The 24406-nt window shown below is 45.2% G+C and overlaps 1 protein-coding gene across 6 annotated transcripts in view; it reads left to right on the top strand.

Annotated features, from left to right (window-relative positions):
* PIK3CB (phosphatidylinositol-4,5-bisphosphate 3-kinase catalytic subunit beta) overlaps positions 1-24406 on the top strand; it is a 229428-nt gene that overhangs the window by 102317 nt on the left and 102705 nt on the right. For 5 of the 6 annotated variants that reach the window (XM_075937519.1, XM_075937522.1, XM_075937523.1 and 2 more), the window contains 2 exons: positions 13797-13850; positions 19026-19214. In XM_075937519.1, coding sequence (XP_075793634.1) covers positions 13797-13850; positions 19026-19214 — 243 coding nt within the window. The remainder of the gene's footprint in view (positions 1-13796; positions 13851-19025; positions 19215-24406) is intronic. The other variant, XM_075937524.1, reaches the window with a different exon arrangement.

The raw sequence follows: 24406 nt of genomic DNA, 5'->3' as shown, positions 1-24406 counted from the left end.
AACTTCCGGAAATCATTGCAAAAACGGAGGCTGCTGCCAGGTTTAAGCACTAAGACAATGGGGCTGGACCATTGGCTATGGGATTCCTCAATGACGCCTAGTTCTAGCATTTTCCTTCTTTTTGTACCTCCTTTCGCTTTGCTTCTGGGATTCGGTAGGGCCTGACATTCACTCTTATGCCTGGGTCCGTGACTATATGGTGCTCGACTTCAGTGGTCCGGCCAGGCTCTGTTGAGAACACATCTGATTGTTGCTTCAGCATTGCAAGAACCTCTGCCCTGGGGTTAATTCTGGGGAGATCCCCACCTGTCTCTGTTGGCTTTCATTCAGTATTGCTGCCCCCAGGGCGGCTAGCTCCACCTCCCTGTCTTGCCATGGTTTGAGCGGGTTAACATGGTAAATTTGTTCCAGTTTACGGCAACCCGACTGCCGCACCTTATAATCTACCTCCCCTATGACTTCACTTCATGGGGTCCCTGCCACCTGGCAAGGAGCTTGCTGTCTGCTGTCAGGACCAGCACAACTACCCAATTGCCCACCTGGAATTTCCGAACCATTGCCCGACGGTCGTAGTAGGTTTGCTTGGACCTGCTGGGCTTTTTCTAGGTGCTCTCTTACAATGGGGGTTATCCGCGCGATCCTGTCCTTCATCTGCAGGACGTGCTCTACAATATTGTGTCCGTGGCTTGTCTGCTCCTCCCAGGTCTCTTTGGCAAGGTCTAGAAGGCCCCGGGGGTTTCGCCCATATAGCAGTTCCAATGGGGAAAAACCTGTGGACGCCTGTGGTACTTCTCGAATGGCAAACATGAGGTATGGGATTAGGTCATCCCAATCTTTCCTGTCCCGACTTACTACCTTGTGGTTCATGTCCTTGAGGGTGCGGTTGAACCGCTCGACGAGGCCATCCGTCTGCGGGTGGTATACTGACTTCCTCAGAGCCCGTATGTGGAGTAGTGCACATAGGTCCTTCATTAACTTAGACACAAAGGGAATACCTTGATCGATTAGGATCTCTTTGGGTATCCCTACCCTCGAAGATTTGAACTAACTCCCTTGCTATTGTCTTAGAATGGGTATTGGGTAGTGTAGTCCAGGACCACTAATATGTTCCAGTGTCCTCGGGCTGACTTTTCTAACGGGCCCACTAGGTCCATAGCGATGCGTTCAAAAGGGACCTCAATAATAGGTAGGGGTATCAGTGGGGCTCTCAAGTGCAGCTGGGGCCCACGAAGCTGGCATTCAGAGCAAGAGGCACAGTATCGCCGAACCTCCATATATGCCTCGGGCCAGTAGAACCTTCGTAAAATCCAGTCTAGGATCTTCTCAACTCCTAGGTGACCCCCGAATAAATGAGTGTGTTCTAGGTCCAGCACAGTTCACTGGTGATTCTGCGGCAACAAGAGCTGTTCCACCTCCTGTCCTGGGCCTGGCAACACTCGGTACAGTAGATCCCTCTTGATAATGTAATAGGGTCTAGGGCCCTTCAGCCTTCCTTCTACAGGGATCCCATTTACTTCAATTACCTCTTTATGAATGTTTTGATATAGCGGGTCGTTGGCCTATTCCTGTCCAAAATTTTCAAGCGAGGGCCCTACCTGCTTGGGCTCTGGGGAACCTTCGACCTCTTCCATCTTGGGGCCCTGCTGAGTTAGGCCCAGGCTCATTTACCTCTCTCAGTGCTTCATCATCAGTTTCCCTCCTGGCCAGGGCCTGGCCTTAGGTTCTGGGTCAGAATTCGAGTACCCAGTTTCTTGGCTGCCCTCCATTCCGGCTTTGATTTCCAGGGTTTCTCAGGCTCAGAAAAACGGTCCTGGGAAAATTCATGAAAACTTGGGAGGGAGCTATCTTCCTTTCCCTCAGTTGTAGGAAGCAGGTCACTAAATACAGGGAAGTCCCACCCAATCACAACTGGGCATGGGAGCCTCGGAACTACCCCCACTGCATCCGTTGTGACATTCCCCTGGATCTCTATTTGTACAGGGACAACAAGGTAATAGACATCTCCATGGACGCAGGAGATCCCTGTGCGCTTGGCATGGGTCAGCTAGTCTGGTTCCATCAGCTGCCTGGAGACCAGTGTGATCTGAGTCCACCAAGGCCATGGTCTCTATTCCATTCATCTTAATGGATCGGGTGTACAGATAGGCGGCCATTGCTATGCCTGCCAAATTTATGAGATTGCAGGGGCCTCCCAGGTCTCCTAGGTCACACTGCATGGGTTCTGTTATGGTTGGACAGTGTGCCGCTATATGCCCAATCTCCCCACATGCACAGCATCAATACCCTACCCAGGGAATCCCCCTATTTCTTGGGCTACTGGGTTTTACCCCCTGACCTTCTTGCTCCCGGTCCCCAAGTCCATTTACGGCTTCTGTCTCCCTCTTCCCCGGCCAAGTCTTACTCGAGGGTTCAGAGCCACGGGCCTTTGGGTCTAGTCCAATTCTCTTAACTCTCTGGATTTCTTTGCTGAGGGGTTGCAAAAGTCCTTTAGTCGTTAATTGTCTTTCCACGAAGGCTACCATGTCGTCATATGAGGAGGGTTCATTTTAGCTGACCCAGGCTTGCAGATCGGGTGGTAGGCCCCTCAAACCGGTCCAGGACAACTTCCACAATCCTCTCCGGGCTGTAGGTCTCCGGCTGCAACCATTTTTGGGCCAAGTGGATCAGGTCAAATAGTTGTGCCTTTGGTGCTCTGCTCTCCCTGTATCGCCACTCATGGAACCTTTGAGCTCTGATAGCAGTGGTTACTCCCGACCTGGCGAGGATCTCAGCCTTCAGTTGGGAATACTCAGTGGCAGCCTCCTCTGGCATGTCGAAATAGGCCTTCTGGACCTCACCACACAGAAATGGAGCCAGAATGCTGGCCCACTGGGCTCGGGGCCAACCTTCCCGCAGGGCTGTCTTCTCAAATGCCTCCACATCGTCCTCCTTTGTCATTTTCTGGAGGAAACTGCTGGCCCGCAGGGACCGTGCTCCATTTGAGCCATGCATATGAGTGGCCAGAGCCTTCATCTGCATTATTACCTTCTGCAAGGTGTCTTGATCTTGGGCAGCCTGGCTTAGCAGCAGCTAGTTAGTTTTCTGCTGTAGTCGTACTGACTCCTGCTGGGCAGCCATCTGAGCCCGGATCTGAGCCTTTTTGCTGTGCTGCAGTGGCTTGTATGAGGGCCTTTACTACATCCTCCATTTTGTTTTTCTCCCATCTTACTAGGGTGGCCTATTCTGTCTTAGGCGGGTCTGCTGCAAGGTCTCACTGCAGCGAAATATCCCACTCCTGGCACCATATGTGGCAGGGTCAGTCCCACTCCTGCGCCCCTGACTCCTGTTCAGCCCACTGTCCCACAGTCTAGGAGTCACAGTATATGGCTCACTCGCCTTAGTTTGAGATGTCTTTGTGACGGCGCGTTGGGGGTCCCCCGTCTCCTGCACCCCGAAATGGCACAAACAGACTCCACCAGCCAGTGGAATTGAGGGTGGTTTATTGCTCCTCCAGGATACAGCACAGCACAGATGTAATCTGGTTACAGGAACTGGGGCTAAGAGGCCTCAGTGCTCCCCTTGAGATAGGGGAGTCCCAGCCCCCCTCCCCAGCTCCTTCTCCCCTGCTTTCCAGATAGGAACTAACTAACTCTCTTCCAGCCCTGCCCCCCAGCCAGGGCAGCATTCCACCTTCCTTTGTTCCTCTCCATGGGGGGTGTCTGGTTCAACAAGTTTGGCATTACCTTTGCATAGTGAGGTTTTCCCTGCTGGGTCTTGCTCCAGACAGCAGGGGTCACCACAGCCCAGCAAGTACCCCCACTACGTCACAGTGTTGTCTCCCTGTAGTCTTTAACAAGATTGATGCCATTCTCTTGGCTCCTCCGATGTCTTTCTCTATCTCCAAACTCCTTCTCCACTCTCCAAACTCCTTCACAGCTCTCCTTTCCCTCACTCACAGGAAGAGTTCTTAAATAGGCCTCCAGGCAGCACCAATTAGTTTCACCTGGGCCTTAATTGATTTTGCAGCTGCCCTGTCTCAGCTGCCCCTAATTAGTCAGGATTGCTGACTCTCTGCCTCTTTCCCCTTCCATCAAGCTCTTTCACCTGCTGTATCACCCCTGCTCTGTGACATAGCACATATAAGTAAAAATCTGTTGTTCTTCGTGTATTGTCCCTGTGGGTGCTCCACTTCAGCTGCTAGGCTATGTGTACATTGGCATGATCTTGCACAAATACTCTATAACGCAAGAGTTCTTGCGTTAAAGTATTTGCGCAAGAGAGCGTCTACACTGGCATGTGCCTTTGTGCAAGAGACGTGCTTTTGTGCAAGAGAATCCGTGCCAGTGTAGATGCTCTCTTGCAGAAGAAAGCTCCGATGGCCATTTTAACCATGGGGCTTTCTTGCCCAAGAAATTCATGTTGCCTGTCTACACTAGCCTCTTGCACAAGAACAGTTGCGCAAGAGGGCTTATTCCTGAGTGGGAGCATCATAGTGCTTGCGCAAGAAGCACTGATTTCACACATTAAAACATCAGTGTTCTTGTGCAAGAACTCCCCACCAGTGTAGACAGGCAGCATGTTTTTGCTCAAAGGTGGCCACTTTGGCACAAGATCACGCCAATGTAGGCACAGCCCTAGTGTATCCTTGTGCTGGTGATCAGAGACTTTTCATAATAGTTTCTGCCACGCTGCATATGCGGAGTCAGCATCTGGTACCGTTGGTGCCCGTTGATTGTGCATTCAGTGCGGCTTCCTCAATTCCTTCTCTATCATCCTGTACGGCAGACAGAGCTCCACACAGTTGCCTTTTGCTCACCTGAAAAATACTAGTTAGAAACTTTGAATTTCCTTTACCCCACTTTTCTACTAGACCCCTTTTTCTCCTTTAAAAAAAAAAGCCACAAAGCTCTTTTTTTTTTTTTTTTTTTTAATTTGGAGCCTTTTCTCTCATTGGGAAACCCCCACCCCATTTTTTTCATCCATCCCTTGATCAACCACCATGCCTGGTTCACTAGGATTTAAAAGCACTTGTAAGGTCCTAGTGCCTATTTCTTGACACTCATCCTGTGTCAGGGGCCTTGGAGAGGGCCCTGTTTTACTGAAATGCCCTCACTGCTCCAATTTAAAGGTTAGAGTGAGGCAAGACAGATAACTCCACTTAAAAATGATCTTGATGGAAAAATTCATTTGGCCTTCACATAAGACAGGTCTTAAGGATAAAGTGAAACGTCAGTCTTTTCACCACTTTGAAGAAGTGCTCCTTCTCATCTTCAAATAAAGACTTTCAGTAGACGAGAGCTTCTCCCACTAGATCTTAGCCTGTAGTGCCAACCTCCAACAGAGTCAGCACTGCTGAAAAGCCAGGCCCCTACTGTACTCCCTCAGCCGGGAGCTGATGGCACAAAAGTGGGCAGACTTGGAGCTGAGACTATCTCTTCCACAGCACCAACTATGCTCTGGGATCTGGCACATGCTGCTCTGGGATCTGGCACTGAAGCTGACCCACACTGACATGCTGACCCCACCAGCACTGACACTGGCACAGACCTTAGTGCCAACAATTATGACTCCCACAGAGGGCAAAACTGTCAGTAAACAAGAATCTCCCTGAAGCAGTCCTTGGCACTACTACAGTTCCTTCCATAAACAGTGGCATAGAGGGTCACTCGGTGCCATAATCACCATTCTTAAGCACCACTCATCTGCCTTTATTTCCGACACCATCAATCTCATACAGTGACCCAGATATAGGACCTCAGAATATCAGATTTTCTTCTGAGTATTATTCTCCTTTCCAGAGAGGACCTTCCAGTGAACTGGGACCTGTGAGGCAGACTCACAATATACCAGCCCATCACTGGTGTGGGCAACAATGAGCATTCCACCACCTTCATATCACAGGCACTGGCCACCATGGGACCCATGGTTCCCCTATAGACAACTTCATACTGCACCATCTACACCAGTGAAAAGAGCAATCCTGTCCCTCCAGTACCAGACCCAAGATACAGGGTTGATAGTAGAAGACGAAGAACCTCTCAAGGAGTATGACCATGAAACAACAGATGATGAGCAAAAGTCCCTCTGCATAACTCTTCCTCCTCATCGGATGAGGCGGTTGTACCAATTACCGCAATTCTGATAAATGGCCTGAAGCAGTTTCAGGACCTCTTCAGAAGGGTAGTCATAGCCCTGGAGATTGACCTCCAGGAACCCCAGGAGAAACATGATAAATTTCTTAGGATCCTGCAGCCCTCAACCACCGCAAAAATTGCCTTGCCTATTAATGAAGATATTTTTTATAGCCAGCTGACTCAATATGGCCTACAGTGACATCAGTACCTCCAATTGAATAAGAGTGGAGAGGAAGTAGTTTGTACAGGCAAAAACATAGACTTTTTATTTTCCAGTCCACAACCAGAATTCTGGTTGTGAATCCTGTTCATCACTGAGCCAAGCATCCCCAGTTTCGCTCTATGCCACAGGATGAAGATCATAAACATCTTGATCTGTTTGCAGGGAAAGTCCATTCCTCCTCCACTCTTCAGCTTTTTGTAGCTGATTACTCTGCATTGTTGGCTGACTATGACCATACTAATTAATTATTGAGAACTCCAGGAGCTTTTTCCGCACCTTCCTAAGCAAAAGCGACCACATCTCTAGTTGATAATACAGGAGAGCCAGACAATTTCACACACCGCTCTCCAAATGATCTTAGAGGTGATGGATACTATTGCTGTAGTCGTGAGGAAAGCTTCCTGGCTGCAAGCCTCAGGCATTCCCAAAGAGTTACAATGAAGGTCAAGGATCTCCTCTTTGACAAAACTCCCCTCTTTGCTTCCAAAATGGACAAAGTCCTGCATACTGTGAAAGAGTCCCGTACAACATTAGAGGATGTACAACCCACCAAATAAATAGAGAAGGTATACTCTTTGCCAGAGACCCAGAGACATCTACAGACACCATTTGAACCTGGGCAAAAACATTGGTCCCAAAGACGTAGACCACAGCACCCATAAGCCACTACATCTCTGCTATGTACATCTAAGCAGCAATTTTGAAAGCTCAATCAGGGGTTTGAATGATCTCTCCCCTGGTGCCAGAAGCAACACCATTACCCAACTTTCAGTTTGTGAATTGTCTACAGTTGTTTCTCCATCAATGGGCCACTGTAGAATCAGACCAATAGGTCTTAGATTGTCCTGTTGGTTACTCCATCCCTTTAACATCCACTCCCCTCCCTGTCCCTGTTCAGCAACCCCTTCCATGAGAACCTCACACTTGGAAGTGAAACATCTCTTATAGGTAGGAGCAGTGAAGCTAGTTCCACCTCCTCACCAAGGAAGAGGCGTTTACTCCAAATATTTCCTTACAGCAAAGAAAACAGTGTTGGAAACTGATACTGTATCGTGGGAGACTGAACAAGTTTTATATGCAATCGAAGGTTCAAAATGGTAACACTTCCCATTAACATACCAGCCCTAGGCAGGGGAGACTGGTTCTTAGCCCTCATTCTCTAGAAAGCATATTCCATATATCGGAGGGGTAGCCATGTTAGTCTGAATCTGCAAAAGCAGCGAGGAGTCCTGTGGCACCTTATAGACTAACTGCCCACGAAAGCTTATGCTCCAACACTTCAAAGACCCACTTCGTCAGATGCATGTAGTGGAAATTTCCAGAGGCAGGTATAAATATGCAGGCCAGAATCAGGCTGGAGATGACGAGGTGGATCCAATCAGGGAGGATGAAGCCTCATCCTCCCTGATTGGATCCACCCGGCCTCATCCTCCCTGATTTGATCCACCTCGTCATCTCCAGCCTGATTCTGGCCTGCATATTTATACCTGCCTCTGGAAATTTCCACTACATGTATCTGACGAAGTGGGTCTTTGCCAACGAAAGCTTATGCTCCAACACTTCAGTTAGTCTATAAGGTGCCCCAGGACTCCACGCCGTTATTCCATATAGTGATCCATCCCGTATACAGATGTTTTCTGTTTTACTGTTGGCACAGAACACTGTCAATACCAATTGCTCCCCTTCAGCTCCCCTTATATCTACAGCTATAAGGGTCTTCTCCAAGACATGAGCAGTAGTTGCAACATTGTCCAAGAGATAATTGTATTCCCTTGTTTGGATGACTGCCAAATAAGGGTGACACAAAGAGACATGATACACACGGTAATTGCTTTATTCCAGTATCTGGGGCTCCAAATTAACTTCCAAAAGTCAACATTTGAACCAACTCAGACCCTGGAAGCCATACTGGATTCTACGCTGGTTGGGCAACATTTCCCCAACACACTCACCACTCTTATCAATACAGTTCAATTCAGCCCTTTCATTACAGCAAGGACCTGCCTTCAAACTCTGGGGCATATGGCTGCCATAACAATACATTTTGAAGTTTTCCAGGCTACACATGTGCTGCCTTCAGACCTGGCTCACCACAGTATATGTCCTATCCTATAACAAGCTGAACAAGTGCATATCAGTACCTCAACATGTTCTCTTCCCTACATCAGTGGACCCAACCCCAAAATACTCTCCAAGGGTATGTCTACACTACCACCCTAGTTCGAACTAGGGTGGTTAATGTAGTCAATTGAAGTTGCAAATGAAGCCCAGGATTTAAATATCCCGGGCTTCATTTGCATCTTGCCGGGCGCTGCCATTTTTAAATCCCCGATAGTTCAGACTCCGTGCCTGCGGCTACACACGGCACGGAGTAGGTAGTTCGAATTAGGCTTTCTAATTCGAACTACCGTTACACCACGAGGAGTAACGGTAGTTCAAATTAGCCTAATTCGAACTACCTACTCCGTGCCGCGTGTAGCCGCGGGCATGGAGTCCGAACTACCGGGGATTTAAAAATGGTGGCACCCGGCAAGATGCAAATGAAGCCCGGGATATTTAAATCCTGGGCTTCATTTGCAACTTCGATTGACTACATTAACCACCCTAGTTCGAACTAGGGTGGTAGTGTAGACATACCCCCAGACATTCCATCCCATTCAAGTTACAGTGAGAGAGGTCTAGGTTGGATATTAAGAAAAACTATTTCACTGGGAGGGAGCTAAAGTACTCGAATTGGTTACCTACAGAGGTGCTGGAATCTCCATTCCTAGAGTTTAAGTCCCTGCTTGGCAAAGCCCTGGCTGGGATGATTTAGTCAGGGTTGGTCCTGCTTTGGGCAGGGGGCTGGACTCAATGTCCTCCTGAGGTCTCTTCCAGCCCTAGGATTCTATGATTCTATTCCATTAGGACACTTCCCTCTTCAGGTAGGGAGCTCATGTAGAAATCAACACAGTTCAGGGAAAGCAATGTCCTCAAGAATCTATGCTACACATCAATCTATTGGAACTGAGAGCAATGCACAATGCAAGCCAGTACTTCCTCTTGTTGATACAGAACTCACAGACAATACTTCCTGTATGTATTACATCATATGACAAGGAGGAGCACGGATGAACTCCCTCTATATGGAAGCAGTGAAGTTATGAAATTAGTGCATCCAGCATGATGTGACACCCATGGCAAATTACCTATTGGGTTCCCTCAATACCATGATGGACAATCTCAGCTGCCATTTCTCTGAACAGCACAAGTGGGAAATCGACATTATGGCTCTCCACAATATTTTTCCCAGGCAGGATGAACTCAAATCAATCTATTTGCAGCTCACATAAACCAGCATCCACAAGCTTTCTATAGTTTTGCTCCAGGGCAGGCTTGGAAAGGGGATTGCTTGGCGATGCCTTCTTTGACCCGTGGAAAGAACCTCTTCTATATGCTTTTCCGTCAATACCATTCATAGAATCCTAGAATCATAGAGCTGGAAGAGACCTGAGGAGGTCATCGAGTGCTGCCCCCTACTCAAGGCAGGACCAATCCCAACAAAATCAATTCAGCCTGGGCTTTAAGCCAAAACTTTAAAACCTCTAGGGATGAAGATTCCACCACCACCCTAGGTAACCCATTTCAGTACTTCACCAGCCTCCTAGTGAAATAATTTTTCCTAATATCCAACCTAGACCTCCCCCACTGTAACTTGAGACCATTGCTCTTTGTTATGCTATCACAATATTTGTCATTATTGTGAACAGCCTCTCTCCATCTTCTTTGGAACCTCCCGTCAGGAAGCTGAAGACTGCTGTCAAATCCCCCCTCACTCTTCTCTTCTTCTTCAGACTAAATAAGCTCAAATCCCTCAGTCTCTCCTCTGAGGTCATCTGCTCCAGCCCCCTAATCATTTTGGTTGCCCACCGCTGGACCCTTTCCAGCATCCACAACCTTTCTATAGTGGGGGGCCCAGAACTGGACACGCTACTCCAGATGTGACCTCACCAGAGCCGAATAAAGGGGAAGAATCACTTTTCTAGATCTGCTGGCAATGTTCCTCCTAACGCAACCTAATAATGCCATTAGCTGCCTCGGCTGCAAGGGCACACTTTTGACTCATATCCAGCTTCTCATCCACTGTAATCCCCAGGTCTTGTTCTGCTGAACTGCTACCTAGCCAGTCGATCGCCAGCCTGTAATAATGCTTGGGATTCTTCCTTCCCAAGTGCAAGACTCTACACTTGTCCTTGTTGAACCTCATCAGATTTCTTTTGGCCCAATCTTCTAATCTGTTCTGGTCACTCTGGACCCTATCCCTGCCCTCCAGTGTATCTACCTCTCTCTCTAGCTTAGTGTCATCTGCAAATTTACTGAGGGTGCAATCCATCCCCTCATCCAGATCATTAATAAAGATGTTGAACAAAACCAGCCCTAGAACCGATCCTTGGGGCACTCCATTAGAAACCGATCACCAACCTGACATCGAGTCGTTGATCACAACCTGTTGGGCCCAACGTTCTAGCCATCTTTCTATCCATCTTACCGACCATTTATCCAATCCATACTCTCTTCACTTGCTGGCAAGAATATTGTGGGAGACTATCAAAAGCTTTACTAAAGCCCAGGTATATCACATCCACTGACTTTCCCATATCCACAGAGCCAGTTACCTCATCATAGAAGCTAATCAGTTTGATCAGGCATGACTTGCTCTTCCTGAATCCATGTTGACTATTCCTGATCACTTCCCCTCTTCCAAGTGCTTCAAAATGGATTCCTTGAGGATCCCCTCCATGATTTTTCCGGGGACTAAGGTAAGGCTGACTAGTCTGTAGTTCTCTGGATTGTCTTTCTTCCCTTTTTTTAAGGATGGGCACTACATTTGCCTTTTTCCAATCATCTGTGATCTCTCCCAGTCTCCAATAGTTTTCAAAGATGATGGCCAAAGGCTCTGCAATGACATTTGCCAACTCCCTCAGAACCGTTGGATGCATTAAATCCGGACCCATGAATGTATGTATGTCTAGCTTTTCTAAATAGTTCCTAACCTGTTCTTTCTCCACCGTGGGCTGCCCACCTCCTTCCGATACTGCATTGCCTCTTGCAGTAGTCTGGGAGCTGATCTTGTCTGTGAAGATAGAGGCAAAAGAAGCATTGAATACTTCAGATTTTCCCACATCATGGGTCGTTAAATTACCTCCCTCAACCAGTAAGGACACCACCCTCTCTCTGATCACCCTTTTATTGCTAACATGCCTGAAGAAACCTTTCTTGTTACCCTTCACATCCCTTGCTAGCTGCAATTCCAATTGCGCTTTCACCTTCCTGTTAACTTCCCTGCATTCTCAAGGAATATATTTATACTCCTCCCCAGTCATCTGTCCAAGTTTCCACTTCTTGTAAGCTTCCTTTTTGTGTTCAGGCTCACCAAGGATTTCCCCGGTAAGCCAATTTGGTCGCCTAACATATTTGCTTTTCTTACTGCGCATCGGGAGGGTTTCTTCCTGTGCCTTCAATAAGGCTTCTTTAAAATACTGCCAGCTCTCCTGGACTCCTTTCCCCTTCATGTAAGCATCCCAGGAAATCCTACCCATCAGTTCTCTGAGGGAGTTGAAGTCTGCTTTTCTGAAGTCCAGGGTGTGTATTTTGCTACTCTCCTTGCTTCCTTTTTTCAAGATCCTGAAATCTACCATCTCATGATCACTGCTTCTCAAGTTGTCACCCATTCATACTATGAGTAATCCAAAAGATATGCAAGGGCCAAGCATACGTCTTACTAATAGTACCAACTATGCCCAGACAGACTTGGTTCCCTACCTCAAGCAGCTGACTCTTTGCACCCCACAAGTAAGTACTACCATGCTACCCCAATCTGTTATCATAACATCACAGTCACACTCTGCATTTGGATCCATCAAGGCTCTGCCTCAAAGCCTGGCTGCTCCGTGCTCCATTATGCCAAAAACACCTGCTCAGAAAGAGTAAAGCAAATATTAATAAATAGCCACCACTCTACAACCAGGAAGATTTACTTCCACAAGTGGAAGCAATTTTTGGCATGGTGTCAACAGAGACAACAAATTTCACCTTCCTCTGTCTTCCCTACTAGACTACCTACTAGACATGAAGGAATTGGGATTTTTTTCAGCTCGCTAAATGTCCATTTGGCTTCCATCACAGCTTTTCACAATCCATCACAAAACACTTTCTCATTGACATTCAGAACCCATGCCCCATGGTTAAGGAGCTCTCACTACCCTGGGACCTGAACTGTGTCCTCAAGAGCCTGACAGGGCACCCCTTTGAACTCTGGCTACATGCTCTCTCATCCACCTGTCCATGAAAGTGGCATTCTTTATGGCAATCGCATCAGCCAGACGTGTTGGAGAAATAGCCACCCTGATGGCTGACCCTCCCTACACAGTTTTCACTAAAGAAAAAGTTATCTTATTAGTTCACCCCAAGTTCCTGCCTAAAGTAGCATCCTCCTTCCATATCAATGAACCTACCCATTTACCAACTTTTTCCCAAATTGCACGAGAATGCATTGCAAGAATCCTTCCTTATGCTTGACATCTGCCATTCTCTAGCCTTTTACCTGGACAGGACTAAGCTCTGGTGTAAATCAACTAGATTCTTTTTGCCCATAGCTGAACACTCCAAGGTTGAAGTCCTATCTTCCCAGCAGCTGTCCAAGTGGATCTCCTTGAGCATGCCCAATATCTGAGTGGATACCCAATATCTGATTCATAACAAATAACTGTTGCAGACATTAATAGTCCATTCTGCAGTATTGGTATTTACAGCTTCCCTTAAAAATGTTCCACCTGTCAATATTTGTGGCGCAGTAACCTGGTCCCCAGAGCACACCTTTGCTAAACACTATGCCATAACGAGAGAGACGATCCCTACAGCCACAGAGGACTAGCTGTCCTTTCTACTACATTAGAGATATGGCTCCAAAGCCAACATGCTCAGCATGGATACTATTCTACATATACCTGAAGTGAAGCACCCACAGAGACAGCGCTCAAAGTTACTCAACTTGTGCAGTAATGATAGTTCTTCAAGATCTGTCCCTGTGGATGCTCCACTACTCTTCCTCCTCCCCTACTTTGGATGCTGGATATAGGTTTCCATGGGAGAGAAGGAATGGAGAGATCCATGTTATGCACACAGTTAGTGGGCACCAACAGCATCACCATGAGCGCACAGCATATGAGTGGCATGACAGGGCACTACTGTGAAATGTCTCAGATTGTTAGCACACGGACGCACCAGCACCTGAAGTGGAACACCCACGAGGGGACACCTTTCAAAGAGTCATCGTTACTGTACAAGGTAACTACTACTTCTCTAACTAAAGGAGAACTTACGTTGTGTCATTTTACCACTTGACCTTTGTAAAATTTTCCCTCAGGATGTAGTCAGATTCTTTATTTCAATCTAATGTTTAAACTGTAATTCTTTTGCAGATACTTGAAAAGGCAGCTGAGATTGCAAAAAGCAGTGAGAATGTTGGTATGGCAGTAAGTATCCAACCTGAAAGTAGCATTTTCAGGATAAAAAAATCTGAATATTTTGTTTTATTATGATTGTGGTATTCCAATTAAAAAAAAGTATATGTATTCAGGTTATACTAAAACCCTCCATTATTTAGCTGGATTGATCTGAGACCTTCATTAAATTCATACATTCATACACTGGAAAATACCTATTCTGCTTACAGTAAGACCTGTTTCATGTTTAGAATAAGGTGCCAGAGCACTGCTTGTTCTTTAGAAACTAACAAATGTATCATGAGCTTTTGTGGATAAAACCCACTTCATCACATGAGTTGAAGTGGAAATTACAGAATCCAGGATATATATAACAAAAACAGTTACCTGTCAATTGTAGGACCAGTGTTAATTAAGTTAATTGGGAGTCATGCTGGATGTGTCCAATTCATAACCTTTGGTGTGTAAATGTGAATATCAAAGGCGGAGGAAGTTGCCTTTGGAGTGCATTAACCCTTACTCGAGCCCAAGATAAATTAGCGTTGAACTTGTAAATCAGCAGTCCCCAACCTTTTGGGGTTGCTGGGCGCCCGGGAGCGGGACCGCGCGTGTGCAGCGCGCCGTGGGGCGGGGCCATGCATGCGCCACACAACCAGAGGCGGCACCGCACATGCACCACGTGCCTTGGGGCGGGGCCGCCCATGCACCAGGTGCCAGCACTGCCATGTGCTGCACGCCCGGGGGCGGGGCCAGCCCAGATTGTTCAGCAGGCGCACATAAATGCCCCAGTGGGCGCCACGGCACCCACGGGCACCGCGTTGGGGACCACTGTTGTAAATGAATTCTAGTTCAGCAGTCTCCCTCTGTATTTGGGTGGTAAAATTCCTTTGTAGAAGAATGGCTACTTTTTAAATCCACTATTGAATGTCCAGGGAGGTTATAATGTTCCCCTATCGGCTTATGTGATACCATTCCTGATGTCGAATTTGTGTCCATTTATCCTTTGTTGCAGAGACTGTCCAATTTGGCCAATATACATGGCAAAGAGACCTTGCTGGCACTTGATGGCATAGATTACATTAGAGGATGAACAGTTGTGAGTCCCTGATGTTATGTCCTGTGATGGTGTTGCTTTTCTAGATATGTGGACAGAGTTGGCAACGGGGTTGCAGGGGTAGGTTCCTGGATGAGAGTATCTGTGGTATGGTGTTATATTTGCTAGTAAGTATTTGCTTAAGATTCGGGGGCTGTCTGTAGATGAGAATTAGACTGTGTCCCAAAGTATGTAAGAATGAGGAATCATTTTCCAGGATAAGTTGTATATTCTCAATGATGAGCAGGGAAGGGTATAAGCAGGGGGCTGTAGGTGGTGACCAGTGGTGTTCTGTTATTTTCCTTGTTGGGCCTATGTTGAAGTAGATGATTTCTGGGTACTTGTGTGGCTCTGTCAATCTGTTATGTCACTTCCCCAGATGGGTATTTAAATTTTGCCATGTATTTTTGCTATGTATATTGACCAAATTGGACAGTCTCTGTGACACAGAATAAATGGACATAAATCAGACATCAGGGATGGTAATACACATAAACCTATAGGGGAACATTGTAACCTCCAAGGACATTCAGTAATGGATTTCAAAGTACCCATTCTTCTACAAAGGAATTTTATTACTCATTTACAGAAGGAGACTGCTGAACTGGAATTCATTTACAAGTTTGACACTCACATTTTGGACTTGAATAAAGATATTAACTGGTTAATGAACTACAAATGCAATTTCCCCCACCTTTAATATTTACATTTACACATCAAATGCTATATATGGGACACACCCAGCTGACTCTCAATTAGCTTAATTAACACTGGTCCTACAATTGACCAGTGTATGTATAACAACTGCTTTTCTTGTATACACTGTAATTTCCATTCCAGCTCATCTGATGAGGTGGGTTTTACCTACAAAAGCACATGGTTTTTATATATACTTTATATTATCTCTGAAGTGCCCACAATACTCTTGCCAGCAAGTTAAGGGATGTGGATTAGATAAATGGACAGTAAGATGGATAGAAAGCTGGCTAGAAGGCCAGGCCCAGCAGGTAGTGATCAACAGTTTGATATCAGGATGGCAGTTGGTTTCTAGTGGAGTGCCCCAAGGTTCAGTTCTAGGACCAGTTTTGTTCAATATCTTTATTAATGACCCGGATGAGGGGATGGATTGAACCCTCAGCAAGTTTGCTGATAACACTAAGTTAAGGGGAGAAGTAGATACGCTGGAGGGCAGAGATAGGGTCCAGAGTGACTTAGACAAATTGGAGGTTTGGGTCACAAGAAATCTGATACAAAAGACAGAACTATGTAGCACTTTAAAGACTAACAAGATGGTTTATTAGGTGATGAGCTTTCGTGGGCCAGACCCACTTCCTTGGCTGCATCTCTATCACTATTCTACATGCAAGAAATCTGATGAGGTTCAACAAGGGACAGAAGAATCCCAAGCATTGTTACAGGCTGGGGACCAAACAGCTAAGTAGTCGTTCTGCAGAAAAGGACCTGGGGATTACAGTGGATGAGAAGCTGGATATGAGTCAGTGTGCCCTTATAGCCAAGAAGGCTAATGGCATATTAGGGTGTATTAGGAGGAGCATTGCCAGCAGATCCAGAGAAGTGATTATTCCCCTTTATTCGGCTCTGGTAAGGCCACATCTGGAGTATTGTGTCTAGTTCTGGGCCCCCCACTACAAAAAGGATGTGGACGCATTGGAGAGGGTCCAGCGGAGGGCAACCAAATGATTAGGGGGCTGGAGCACATGACCTATGAGGAGAGGCTGAGGGAGTTGGGTCTGTTTAGTCTGCAGAAGTGAAGAATGAGGGGGGATTTGATAGCAGCCTTCAACTTCCTGAAGGGAGGTTCCAAAGAGGATGGAGAGAGGCTGTTCTCAGTAGTGACAGATGGCAGAGCAATGGTCTCAAGTTGTGTTGGGGAAGGTCCAGGTTGGATATTAGGGAAAACTATTTCACTAGGAGAGTGGTGAAGCACTGGAATGGGTTACCTAGGGAAGTAGTGGAGTCTCCATCCCTAGAGGTGTTTAAGTCTCGGCTTGACAAAGCCCAGGCTGGGTTGATTTAGTTGGGATTGGTCCTGCCTAGAGCAGGGGTCTGGATTTGATTACCCTTCTGAGGTCTCTTCCAGCTCTATGGTTTTATGAGTCTATGAATGTTCATTTTTTAAAGTTACAGACTAACATGGTCACTTTTTTTGTTAGGCTACGTCTACACTGGCCCCTTTTCCGAAAGGGGCATGCTAATTTTAAACTTCAGAATAGGGAAATCCGTGGGGGATTTAAATATCCCCCGCGGGATTTAAATAAAGATGTCCGCCGCTTTTTTCCGGCTTGTAGATAAGCTGGAAAAAAGCGTCTAGACTGGCCCGATCCTCCGGAATAAAGCCCTATTCTGGAGGATCTCTTATTCCTACTTTGAATTTCGAGTATGATGTATGAATGTACTTGATTCTTAGATCTAAGATCAAGAATACATATTCCTGCGCCTCCAGAAATATAATCTATGCTATCATGTGCCGAAAGTGTCCGTCTGCTACGTACATTGGACAAACGTCTCAGACACTTCGCTAAAGAATCAACGCCCACAAAACAGACATTAGACAGGATCGCAAAGAAAAAACAGTTGCTTGTTATTTCAACCAGAAAGGACACTCTCTCAATGACCTGCTAACCTGCATCCTACTTCAGAAGACATTCAAATCTGCACTTGAAAGGGAATCCTCTGAACTGGCATTCATACTAAAATTCGACACTCTCCGCAGGGGACTTAACAAAGACTCCAACTATCTTAGCCATTACAAAGATAGCTTCCCCAATTATCACCTCTAATACTATTAACTCTCAGACATCTACCCTTCCCCACCTCTAATATCATTAACTCACTGGCATTCACCTTCCTTTCCCCCTCCCCCCCGCATCCTCCTTCTGTTCTGAAATGTGATTTGTCCTTTTCATATGTGTTCATTTTTTTAAATTGTATCCTTTGGTATATATGGTTGTGACTATTTTCTTCCACTATTTGATCTGAGGAAGTGGGTCTGGCCCACGAAAGCTCATCATCTAATAAACCATCTTGTTAGTCTTTAAAGTGCTACATAGTCCTGTATTTTGTTTCAGCTACACCAGACTAACACGGCTATATTTCTATCACTATAGTAATGATTGTAGCACTTGATTTTTCTGTCAGTTAGTAACAATCTGTATAGGGTTCCTATGAAGTTAAGTTGTTTGTGATACACAAACAATATTGTGTTCAGTTTGGCTCATTGGTCCAACTGAATTTTTACAAGAAAGGAGAATGGTATTCTTTTTTAATGAAACCCTCTCTTAAAAAAAAAAATCTTAATCCACTCTAATCTGACAAGAATGACAGAAGTTTTTATACTAATTCCTCAACAAATCAACTGTTAACCTATAATAACAATCAACATAGGATGGTGAAGCACTGGAACAAGTTACCTATGCAGGTTATGAAATCCCTGATATTAGAGGATTTTCAGAACAGTTTAGGAAAACATCTGTCAGGGATCATGTGTGTATAGTTAATTCTGTCTCAGTGTTGCGGGATAGTATATGTCTTGTAAAGGTCCCATCTAACTCTTCATTTCTTTTGATTCTGTGATAAAATGAACATGTTATGATAATTGAGACTAAGCAAAATCTGTATTAGAAAATAAAATGTTAATGTTTACATACAAAACCAATATTTCATTTTTGTTATGGTTGGAAGTGCATTAACTTTTTATTTTAATTTGCCTTTTAAACGTTGCGGTGTTATGACACTGTTTAGCTGACAGATGGGAAACATGTTTGCTGTTAAAACAGGAATTCCCTCATTTAAATCGGAAAATGGCAATATCACCATCTAGTGTTATTTATACAGACGTATATAATTTTTTCAGGTAGATTTATAATCTGAATTTCGAGTATGATGTATGAATGTTTTGCTATGACCAGAAATGTATGATCTGAAGCACAAATCTGATCATCATACCGCTGTGATCTAAGAAATGAATCCATTTCACTTAATACTACTGTTTTCCTAATGTAGCTTTATCACCGATTATTAGAGTAGTGTGAATCTTGTATGGCATAAATTTGGTGATTCTTGAACTTACTTTGCTAACTTTATTTACCTAGGGTCGAGGTGGCAAGAAGTTTTATATTGAACTAAAAGAAATTATGGAAAGAGACCCCTTGACTCAACTCTGTGAAAATGAAATGGATCTTATTTGGACTTTGCGATATGATTGTCGTGAGAATTTCCCACAATCACTGCCAAAACTTCTGCTGTCTGTAAAATGGAACAAACTTGAAGATGTTGCTCAGGTAAAGCAAATGGCAAAGGCAATGTAAAAATGTAGCAGGCAAATGATGAGGAAAACTGTGCTTGAACACAGAAACATTGGTTTCTTGGTCTAAACTTTGGTTTATAAAACTGGGCATTTATGCCTAGATTCACGAAGGTATTTAAGCTCCTTACTTCTATTGATTTCAGTGGAGGCTAGGCGTCTAAATCTCTTTGTGGATTTGGGCCTTCACACTTTTTGTTTTCAAAGACCCAATATCTCAAGTGAGATTTTAATAGCAATTTAAAAGTTAAACATGGAAAAACCAGTTCCCACGCACTTTTTAACTTCCAGCAGACAATGTGCTTGAATTCCTTCTGAGTTGAAAAACTTCTAAGAGAACATCTCTATAATCTATCAAGAACTGTAAAGGAAAGTAGTAAACAAGTTTGATAGGTTGGGGTAAGCCAAAAAAACCCTTACATGGGGCTAGTTAATTTATTGTTGTATTCTCTGCCACAGTTTCTTAAGTTCTCTCCATGTCTCAAATTTAGGCTGTGATCGTAAACACATTTCATGTCAACTTTGAGCATATATGTAAGTGTTTCCAGGATCAGAGCCTTAATTAAAACTACAAGTCCAAAAACTTACATTCAGATTGACTATACTTATTCAGATGGTAAAACCTTTAAAACTTAATGAAAAACTGTTCAAACTGATTAACTTATAGTAATTGAAGAGAAAAACTAATGTTCAGTTAAACATCTTGCTATAAAATATCATGTCACTCGCTTCAGTGAGACTATTTGCTTGAGTAAGTTCTTCCTAAAACTGCAGTAAAGGTAAGTAAGGTATGCTAGTTTTGATGTTTAATATCAAGGTAGGATGGCTTTTCACCAGATCGAAACTATGAGGATGAAACAATACATCAGATATATTGGTATATGAGTTTATTACTGGAATTGGTATGTCTACAGTTTTCACATCACCCCAAATAGAATCCTAGTCCTATAATGCTTGTTGAAAATAGCTTTAGAAAGAATCTCCCCAAATTGTGTAGCAATGCACAACTGGATTCATGATTAAAAACTATACTATGCTAGTGTTTAGTCTGAGTAGAGTATATAATTCCCCTGAATTCAGTTGCTATCTCCTCCGAGTTGAGGAACTGATAACTGTTGAATTCTGAAATATTAATTTTTCTAAGGTGATTATAATGCAAGATCCTCCTTTTGTTTTAGAACTGTCTAGTAACAAAGGCCATTTTAATTTTTAAATGTGGAACAGTGTTATTTGTAACTTTGTATAAGAAACATTTGATTTCATAGTTGTCATAATGTTCCTGTTTTTCAGACTAATTTAAAATGTAGCAAAATAATGGATTTCTATATTTTTATTATAATTTTGGATAGTCCTTTTGTACGCTCTAAAAGCTTTCTGATGCTGTAGGTGGGACAAAACTGTAACAGAGCCAATTACTTGCTGCAGTATATCTGCTCACTTTAATTTAAAATTTCTGTTACTATTAACCATGCATTGAATGGTACTTGTTTAGACATAGCCTTACTCACTACACTCCTCTGTCGGCAGAGGGATGTAAATTAGACATATCGAAACGTGCAAATGAAGCCGGGATTTAAATATCCTGCACTTCATTTGCATAATGGCAGCTGCCACTTTTTTAAAAATGGGGCTTTTTGAATAAAACCGGCAGTTTAGACGGGGCATTTTCAACAGATCCTGTACTCCTGTGCACTTTCTGGAAGTAATGTGATATTTCTTTTTGCTAATGTAGAGAAAGAGATGATTTAACAACTGAGTAATGTATTTTGACAACATTAAATTATATTTGTGAGGAATGCAAAATTCTCTCTTTCTCTCTCTAGATATAGATATAGATATGATTTTTCCTGCCAGACGGCAGAATGACACATGTCATCAACATCAACAGAATCTCTCAGCAAAACAAAAGCAACCAGGGGGAGGGGCAAGCCTAGGGAGCAGATGGCATGACCCTTAGTATTCTAAAATGTTATTTCCTACAAGCACTTAGGAACATGAGTAGTTCCAATGAATTCAATAAGAGTGCTCATGTTACTCTTTGGGTAAGTGTTTGTAGAAGGCAGGGGCATACTTTGCTGTGAAATATGTATACTTTTTTATATTACTTTGTTACATGTTTATATTAGAAATGAGAAATAAAGAGCAGATTCTGTCCCCCATGATGCTCTTAAGTCAGGTGTGGCTTATCAGAGTCCCATGGTGTGAGAGGAAGGAATATTCTGTGGCTGCAGTAGCATCCATAGCACTTGAACCACACTTGCATGAAGAGGAATGGCTTAGAAAAGAGCTGTGTGTCTTCAAGTGTTTCTCTCAGTCCCATGCCTTCCTTTTATCCTTTTTTAACCTTTACAGAGCTGAGCTTCTTGGCATGCAGAAGTCAAGGTCTCCCAGGCATACAGTTCCAGAATCCTGCCACCCTATCCCCAAAAGGGTAGAATCATATTGGGTATGTCTACACTACAAAGTTAGTTCGAACTAACGGATGTTAGTTCGAACTAACTTTCATAGGCGCTACACTAGCGCTCCGTTAGTTCAAATTTAATTCGAACTAACGGAGCACTTAGTTCGAACTAGGTAATCATCATTCCACGAGGATTAAGCCTAGTTCGAACTTGCTAGTTCGAATTAAGGGGTGTGTAGCCCCTTAATTCGAACTAGTGGGAGGCTAGTCCTCCCCGGGTTTCCCTGGTGGCTACTCTGGCCAACACCAGGGAAACTCGTATGCCCCCCTCCCGGCCCCGGACTCCTTAAAGGGGCACGGGCTGGCTACGGTGCCTGTGCTAGGTGCAAGCCTGCCAGCACCCAGCTAGCAGATCCTGCACCTGGCACGGATCGAGCCACCCACCCGATGCCCCCCAGCCCTCCCCCTCTTCCCGAGACCAGGCTGGTGGCTCCCGGGAGCTTGCCCGGGACCGCAAGAGACGGGCACCCGCCTGGGCTAGTGCGGACATCGTGGACCTTGTCCACGACCTCCGCACTAGGCACAGGAAAGTGGCCGACTAGGGCAGGAGAGCTGCCATCCTGGCCACCCAGGAGCAGGAGTGCATGAAAATCAAGGGGGTCCAGTGAGACCCCTGAGCCCTGAGCTTACAATGGCCGTCCTGGGTCAGACCAAAGGTCCATATAGCCCAGTAGCCTGTCTGCTGACAGTGACCAACCCTAGGGACCCTGGAGGGGATGGACCAAAGACAGTGACCAAGCTATTTGTCTCGTGCCATCCCTCTCCAGCCTTCCACAAACCTTGGGCAGAGACACCACTCCTACCCCCTGGCTAATACCACTCCATGGACCCAGCCTCCATGACTTGATCTCACTTCCCTTTAAACTCTGTTCTAGTTCTAGCCTTCACAGCCTCCTGCAGCAAGGAGTTCCACAGGTTGACTCTTTGCTTTGTGAAGAACAACTTTCTGTTACTAGTCTGAAGCCTGCTACCCATTCCTTTCCTTTGGTGTCCTCTAGTCCTTCTTTATGGGAACTAATGAAGAACTTTTCTGTATGCACCGTCTCCACCCAACTCCTGCTTTTAGAGACCTCTATCCTGTCCCCCCTCCGTCTCCTCTTTTCTAAGCTGAGAAGTCCCAGTCTCTTTAGCCTCTCTTCATATGGGACCTGTTCCCAACCCCTGATCATTGTCGTTGCCCTTCCCTCTCCCAGCCTCTCTCTTCCCCTCTCCCACCTCCTTTTCCCAGTCTCCCCCAGTTTTGTTCAATAAAGACAGATTCTATTTTTGAACACAATTGTCCTTTATTTTGTACATCAGGAAGGGGGGCTAGGGAAGGGTAAGTGGAAGGAGGTGAGGGAGGAATGGGGTACGAGCCCCCTATGGGGAGGACTGGGCTGGCTCTGCGGGCTTCTGGGGGTGGAAGCTCTCCTGCAGCCCCCCAATTACCCCCTCTCCCCAGATGGCAGCCTGCAGCAAGTGCAGCCGGTCTGATGGCCGAGTGCTGTGATGTGCCCAGTGTGGGTAGTCTGGGCACTCCAAGCCAGGACTGCTTTGCAAGCGGGGCACCCCTGAGAACTGTCTGTCCGGGGTGGGGGTCGGGACCCTTTAAGCACAGCCCTCGGCTAGCGTGAGACAGCATCTCCACGCTCTAAGTCCTCGTCTGATGTCCTGCCGGCACTGCTTCCGGCCATCCTTAAGCCTGGTTCAGGGTCCACTCTGTGTGGACATGCTAGTTCGAATTAGCAAAATGCTAATTCGAACTAGTTTTTTTAGTCTAGACCCGTTAGTTCGAATTAGCTTAGTTTGAATTAACTAATTCGAACTAAGTTAGTTCAAATTAACGTTGTAGTGTAGACGTACCCATTGATCTGCTTTGCATAGCTCCCTCCTCCCCCTCCCCCCACCACTGGGTGTAAAGGTAGGAGCATTAAACCTGTGGCAGTGGCTAAATGAATTTTATAAACTGCTAGAAGATTTACCTGACATGATCAGGTCCTTAACTCGATTAATTTTTGTTGTACTTCATTTAAACCTTTCTTCTGGGGTGGGCCTAGGGATAAGGGGTTTACTATGCAGGTTGCTTGGGGTAGAGAGGCTCTCTTAAATCACAGTAGCTTGGGACCAGGTGAGACAAGCTTCTATATTTTTCCCCTCCGTGCTCACCAGCCAGAAAGAGGAATGCAGCAAACTGTGCACTTTCCCCTCGTTCCCTGGCAAAATGTAACATCCATCAATGTTCCTGTATGAATAAGGGTGAGGAGGGGACTTCAGGTCTCACCCTCCCTAAAGAATGCCTGTGGGCTGGTGCAGTCCCAGATGGAGGGAGAAGGAAATGTGTCCAAGGCAGCCTGCCCCTTGAACCCGCCTAATGATTCTGTCTCTTTACTGTTTAATTTTATGATGCTGTTGCAAAAAAAAGCAAACATGATTCTGGGATGCGTTAACAGGTGTGTTGTGAGCAAGACATGAGAAGTCATTCTTCTGCTCTACTCTTCACTGGTTAGGCCTCAGTTGGAGTATTGTGTCCAGTTCTGGGCACCGCATTTCAAGAAAGATGTGGAGAAATTGGAGAGGGTCTAGAGAAGAGCAACAAGAATGATTAACGATCTAGAGAACATGACCTGTGAAGGAAGGCTGAAAGAATTGGATTTGTTTAGTTTAGAAAAGAGAAGATTGAGGGGGGACATGATAGCAGGTATCTAAAAGGGTGTCAAAGGAGGAGGGAG

Source organism: Pelodiscus sinensis, chromosome 10 (assembly GCF_049634645.1).
Source record: "Pelodiscus sinensis isolate JC-2024 chromosome 10, ASM4963464v1, whole genome shotgun sequence".
NCBI lineage: Eukaryota > Metazoa > Chordata > Testudines > Trionychidae > Pelodiscus > Pelodiscus sinensis.
The sequence above is the reverse complement of the archived record's forward strand: the minus strand, read 5'-3'. Positions and strand labels throughout refer to the sequence as shown.